The 7,263-nt window shown below is 40.3% G+C and overlaps 1 protein-coding gene across 1 annotated transcript in view; it reads left to right on the forward strand.

The window, feature by feature from the left end:
* The window catches only part of LOC101848974 (transient receptor potential cation channel subfamily M member-like 2), a gene marked incomplete in the record, with an annotated part of 84,953 nt that overhangs the window by 11,575 nt on the left and 66,115 nt on the right, over nucleotides 1-7,263 (forward strand). The window contains 2 exon segments of the mRNA XM_005100011.3: nucleotides 4,456-4,529; nucleotides 6,462-6,630. Of these exon segments, the coding sequence (XP_005100068.2) occupies nucleotides 4,456-4,529; nucleotides 6,462-6,630 (243 nt within the window).

The following is a 7,263-nucleotide window of genomic DNA, read 5'->3' on the forward strand; positions in this document are numbered from 1 at the left end:
GGGAAACAGCAGTCGCAAATACCACGCAAGACCTGAACTTAATATCACATGTGCTCATTAGTATAATTTTGTTTTTGTTTAGGAGCTCTTGGTCTCCTGTAGAACACGAAAGTTTATATAGCAGGGATGTTGGGACCAGAGAAAAAGTCCTGTTATATCAGATCCCTGTTAATTCAGAAATGCAAGGGAAGTAAGCATGTGTGGACTAATCCAGCTATATTTATTCAAGGGTAGTTTCCCTTGCCACAAGTACTCATGAATAGGTGTTTTGGCAATGTGGCAGCCCTGCACATGACATATTACGCGTGCGCACAACTAGGTCTGGGGTTAGATCGAAGTCTGCAGCACACGGCCGCCCTCTCTTGCTTCACCCGCTGCGTGTGCTGGCAATGAAGTAGCTAGTACCTTGCGTGGGCTTGCTCCTTCACTGCGTTACCCCTTTCTCTCTCTCTCTCTCTCTCTCTCTCTCTCTCTCTCTCTCTCTCTCTCTCTCTCTCTCTCTCTCTCTCCACATTGTTAACGAGCCTTAGTCCCTGCCATAACCGATTGGGCTCCGATGAGGCCCTAGCCTGCTATTGCCGATAACTTTTAATAGAGACAAAGAGTAGGAGGGTTATTACCGGATCCCTGTTATTACCGGGCCTGTTATATATAGTTTCCGCTGTAGTTAGATTTTGGACATAACCATCTGTCTGTGAGGGAAAGAAGCCGCGAAACTGCCATGGTTTTTGTTTATCTAGGTTGGAATGAATAAAACCGCTCTCGTGAGAATCACCTGATGCTTTGGTTCAGTGGACTACATCACGTACGTGCTGGAACGCCACGTCTTACCTTTGTTTTCGTCACGGTGCCATTCAAGCAGAAATGTCCATGCATAGCAAAGCACTTTCTCACAAGGCCTATGCCACTAGACAATTCTTGGAAAACCCAGTCATACCAACGTTGGAGTTTTCACCAGTAATTTAATAGCTGCGATATGGAGCCCTCTGACATGTGAAATCCCATGGAACAGCAGCTGAAGAAAAGCGACTTTGCTCCCAATTCAGACTATTTGTTTGCTACCCTATGTGACATTTGGGATGAAATGACAGATGCTTATGTCCAAAATTTAACAAAGTAGATTCCAAAACGGCTCGTGCTCTACACAAAACAAATGGCTCATATAAAAGGAAAATAATATGCACATTTAATATTTAGTCCAAATTTTGCGTGGTATTTGAGGTTGTTCTGTTTACGGTCTTGTTCGAAACTATCGTTATAAAATATTGTATATTGCAGAGAAAAAATACTCCTTTTATTGGATATGCAATGCATGTCCATTCTATCAATATTGAAGCTCCGCGCAAAGACAATGTTAGTTTTTATTATTTTTATTTCGCACGATTTTGCCAAGCCTGATTTTCTAGGTCACGCTTGAGTGACAATATCTCGGACGTCTTTAACATAGGCGAATTATTAACATGTCAGATGGTGTAGAATTTATTTACATTTAAATTAGTATGCTGCATGAATGGGTAGTGCTAGGCTTTAACACGATGATTGAGTGATTACATTTTCATGTTTGTTTTGGAAGCTACTAACATATGTGTCAAGACATACTGGAATCAGGCGCTCGTCAATTTTTGGGCATATCGAGTTACTGGTATCATCGTAAAGCGTGTTCATTTGTCTTGCTTTCAATGAAAAAATTACCCATTCTTCTTCAATAGAAGTTGAAATATTTTAGATTGAAGGGGGTTGAGATGACCTGGTTTCAGAGGTAAAATAAGTGAGAAAATGGTCGCCAATACTTGGTAACTTCTAAAGCTCGAGAGTCCATGGAAACTGTTAATTTACTTTTTTGTGTCTTTAATCAACGTCTTTCGGTAAAAATCCTCACAGGAATTTGTTTCGTAAAGGACATAAAAGGTGTTGAGCCAACACAAAACGAAAAATTGATAAAAATTGCTAAGCGGGCAGAAAAATGTTGTTTTCTTCGATTTCAGTATTTTAACGAGCGCCTGATTTCACCACGATGCCTCACATATTAACACTTAGTGCACGGTGTGCCAATCAAGCTGGCCCACAGCTTCGCTCGGTTCCTTACACTCCGAACAAAAATCTACCGATATCCAGCCAATCCATCGTTTCTATGACCAAACTGGTGTTTTTTGCATGGGTCATTCATTTTTGCCCTCTTTGCTGTTTATTTTATGCAAACAGATTAAACGTATCACTGTGGGTGGTTAGCGGGTGCTCTGGTGTGGTTTGCTCCTTCTTTCCTATCAAACATCTATCGTCGTTATCTCCCCTTCTTCTTTTTTATGTTTGTTACTCTCTTGTAACACCTCTAATTTTCTGGCGCTCATATGACCTTATGCAGTTGCCAGCGCCGATAAACCTCCCCTAAAACTAAAAACGTATCACTACGCGGTGGAATCAGGCGCTGGTTAATTGTTGGGCATGAAAATATGGAGTTATTAGTACCATCAAAAGCTTATTCATTTGACAATGACAATGACAATGACAATGACAATCTTTATTCATCTCGCAGGGAGAAATTTGTCTTGGTCGTTAACAATGGCAGTAGACGTTACAAAAGTTTGACTTAAAGGTGCACTCACGCAAACGCACAACAAGACAGGACATTAGGCCAAGTAAATACATTTCTCACGGGCTGGGACAACCCGCTCCGTAAAACATTCATTCTCTCTCTCTCTCTCTCTCTCTCTCTCTCTCTCTCTCTCTCTCTCTCTCTCCCTCTCTCTCTCTCTCTCTCTCTCTCTCTGTTTCATTTTTAGCACTGTGTGTTCAGTAACCTTACTGCAGTTGGTACGAATGAATTTCTATATTTGTCTGTTCTTGCTTTTTTGGAAATGTATCGTTTACTGCGGGTCGATAGTTGAAATTCCGATGTCAGTGGGTGGCTATGGTAACTAAGCATTATTTCCGCCTTTTTTAGAACGTTTGTCTTGTGCAGATATTCAAAGTTACTTAGGTCTCTACCAATTGTTCTTGATGCCTTTTTTATCAACTTATTTAGTTTTATAATGTGCTGCCTTCCCAGATTGATACAATAGCAAGTGATTCCAAAATTTATCAAAGTTTCTATTGTGGAATTGTTTCCAATAAAAAAAAATATCCATCTATCTTATATAGATGTACGTCTAGACATTTGCAATTGATGGTGGTGGGGTTGCCGGGTTTCAGTGGTAAAATTAGCGAGAAATTTGTCGCCAAAGTTTGACAACTTTAATAGCCTGAATCCTTGAAAACTGAAAAATTACATATTTACCTTTACTCAGCGTTTTTCTATAAAATTCCCCATGGAAATGTGCTGTATATAGGCATACATGTACAAGGTACTCAGCCAAAAACAAAAATCCGATAGGAATTACGAAACTGGCGAGAAAAGTCCTGTTTGTTTTTTTTCGATTCCAATATTTTGACGAGAGCCTGATTTCACCACGATGCTTCACAAATCGCATCAAAGCTATAGGGCGGTTTGTGATGCTGTCATGACAAGGCTGGTTGCGTACAAGGTAGGAAAAGTCTTCCTTATACGGGGTGCCCATTGCGGATGGGACCAGGTCGGGTCGGGTCGGGAGAGGTCGGGGGCGATCGCCCCACTCGTCGCCTGAAAACAAACGCTCAATCTGGCTAGCAGACTGCCTGGACCAGACACGATTCCCCCCTATAGGCACCTCGTATTACAGTAAGAGTCGATTAATGTGTACTGTGAGGATGACGGACCAGACAACTGAGATTTCTTTTGTGTTTGGAAAAAAGGGGTCATGATTGACTGAGGGGAATTATAGAAGGAGGGACGTGTTTTGTTTGTTTCATTGTTTGTTATTTTTATGCTGTTTTTTGTATTTGTTTTTGTTTTCTAAAAATAAATGGGGGGGGGGCTGCGATGTGGCAGATTTCACATTACTGTTTCTGACATTGTACGTTAATTTCAGACAATTTGATGATCAGGTAAGCGATGAGGACACTCTAGACGGTCAAATTGACAATAATACGTTCACCCTTAGGCCTTATGTCAATTTGATGATGATGATGATGATGATGATGATGATGATGATGATGATGATGATGATGATGATGATGATGATGATGATGATGATGATGATGATACATTTACCTTAACATCAAATTGATGATGATGATTATGCGTTCCCCTTTTGTCAAACTGATGATATGATACGTTCACCCTTATGTCAAATTGACGATAATGTGTTCATCCTTATATCAAATTGACGATGACGATACATTCATCCTTATGTCAAATTGACGCTGATGATGATACGTTCATCCTTATGTCAAATTGACGATAATGTGTTCATCTTTATGTCAAATTGATGATGATGATGATACGTTTGTCCTTATGTCAAACGGACGACAATAATGCATTCATTATGTAAATGACATGCAATATTGTAGTTGAGGTTTGTGTTTCCTCCTTTGACCCAGAGCAAGAAAACAACGCAATTTGTCAAAGACAACTTCAAGCGACGAGTCTGCTGCACCTTTGTCGGCCGAGATGGGTAAGAATCTGATATTTGTGTCACGACACGGTGGAATCAGGAGCTCTACAATTACTAAACATATTGAGTTATTAATATAATCTTATAACTTGTTCCCCTGCCCTGCTTTAGATATAAAAAAAGGCGCCCATCTTTCTTGAATAGAAGCGAGATATAATTTGTGATTGAAGGAAGTGTGGGTCGCGTGGTGCCAGATGTAAAAATTATTGAAAACATGGCCGCCAACGTTTTGTTTGTTTGTTTTTGTGAGTGTTTTACGGCGCTCGCAACTGCATAAGGTCATATGAGCGCGCGGGACACTTTAAACTATTTAAATTGGTAGGAAATTTTCAACTTTTGTGACTTCTAGAATTTTGATCACCACTTTTCAGTAAAATCCACTCAGGAATGTATTTTTAAATGGACATAGAAGCCTACATACATATACTGTGTTACATCGTAATACTTTATTAGTTTCTGAAGGGGTGCGGAAGGTACAGAAATACTGACTTTGCCATTTTGACAGCAGAATGTGTTTCTCTTTTCTCTCTATCTTGTGGCATTGCAATGTTCACAGACGACACTGAATTCACCAGAGCCATGTGTCCATAATCTCCGATCAACTTAAGTTTCACTAAAGGACTGTGCGTTGCACGCTAAGGCCAACGTTGGCGCATTCTTTCTTGGTCAAGCACGCTCAATGTCTTCCTCCAGATTCTGACTATTAGAACGTCAATTCTGATTGATAGTGCCCTTTCTCCGTTTCCTCTCGCTTCCACCTCTGTTTCGTGGGGTTAAACAAACTCTGCGTTTTTGGGGCATCTAACTACATTATTAACTAATATTCCATGGGATCTTTACTCCGAACAGATCTCGATCTAGATTGACATCTTCTTTCTAACTACTCCAAATCAGTCTTGAATTCTCTGCTCCAAATACATCTAGGATATAGAGATAGAGCCTTGCTCTATAAAACGCTACGCAGAAAATACGCTCCAAATTCTGAAAACGTCAATACAACGCAGTGAACATTTTGTGGGCTTAATTAAACAAACTCAACGTGTTGGGGACACCACTACACCAAATGTATCTAGAAAAAGTCAATACAATGAAGTTCGACCTGAAGTACCCATCGACACTGTGAAGTACACACATCGAAACAGAGTTAGATATCGAGATTCTAGATCTGGAAACAGTCAGAAACAGCTTGGTAAACACGAAGTAGAAATCTGTGGAACACACACGACAAAGCACAAAACCGCACTTCTGTTCTTGCTAACTTCTCCAAATCACTCTTGAATTCTGTGCTACAAATACATCTAGGAGAGAGATCTAGGTATCTAGATCTAGAGTCTTGCTCTATAAAAAAAAAATACGCACCAAATACACGTCAAATTTTGAAAACGTCAATACAACGAAGTAAACATTTTGTGGGTCTAAACGGACTCAACGTGTTGAGGACATGACACACCAATTAATATATCTAGAAAACGTTTTTTTTAAAACAATTCTCCGATACAATTAACTTTGGCCGGAAGTATCCATCGACACTGCCAAGCACATCCAAACAGAGTTGGATATCGAGATTCTAGATCTGGAAATTGAGGAAGCAGCTGTCTCACACGCACGACGAAGCACAAACCGAAACGGAAGTAGTCCCCAGTAAAACACGAAATTATGGATAATGGCAGAGTGAAAATATATGAGAGCTTCAATTTACAGCAAAAACCATCAAACCTGAAAAATCAAAAGGTAGTTTCCGAACTTTGAAAATATGCCCACGTAACCCTTTGTGGCCCTTCATGGATACCTGTGTAAAAAATGTATACTGGAGGTCACAAAAGGGCTTAGCTCCATTGTAATAAGATTAGTATTATTATTATTATCATCATCATCATCATCATCATCATCATTTTTATCATTATTATTATCATGTTGTTGATGTTGCTGTAGCCGCGAGGACTCTGAGTGTGTGTGCCGGCTGGCCAGGAGTGAGCACGCACAGCCAGTGACGGTCGGTGAGGCGCATGTGCCGTGGGCGTGGGAGACGAACACAAGGCAAGAGGCCACAGACGCCTTTGGCGACATGGACTTCCAGCGTTTTGGAGAGAGGAACAAACCGGTGAGTCATGGAGGTGTGGTTTAAGTAAGAGTTTTACGGCGCTTGCAACACAAATACGCAGACAGGCTGGCCAATCTTATACTGAGTATGCGTCGGTAGTCGTGTGGTTAGGTTAGGCTGCCGGGATCGTTACCGTGAGTCCGGTGTTTGCTACGCAAATAATAGAAGATTCTAAGTGTTAATAGAGAGTTTCTTAGGCAGAAAAGAAAGAGGAGGGATATGAACGTTAGATGTTTGATAAGAAAGGAGGAGCAAACCACAATAGAGCACCACCAACTACCCATATAGGTTGTGAGGGGTATGTCTGACTGCTCTGTATTCCAACCTGTTTGAAAATATCATCAGAAGTTTCTGTTCGTTGCAGATGAAATAATATTCTCGATTCAATTCATTTGATAATCAGTACAAGTACATTCCACCAACGTTCATGTTTTTAGGTCAATTTTGAGTGGCCATAACACGGGAGACTCTTGATATAGATGAAATATCAATGTGTCAGATGCTACAGAATTTATTTAGCTCTAAAAATTGGTGTGCTGTATGAGTGTGTAGCGCAAGGCTCTAACACGATGATTTGGTGTTTATATTTTCAAGTTTCTTTTGGACACCAAAGCATATTAATATATATATATA

The sequence above is a fragment of the Aplysia californica genome, unplaced genomic scaffold, assembly GCF_000002075.1.
Source record: "Aplysia californica isolate F4 #8 unplaced genomic scaffold, AplCal3.0 scaffold00232, whole genome shotgun sequence".
Taxonomy (NCBI): Eukaryota; Metazoa; Mollusca; class Gastropoda; order Aplysiida; family Aplysiidae; genus Aplysia; species Aplysia californica.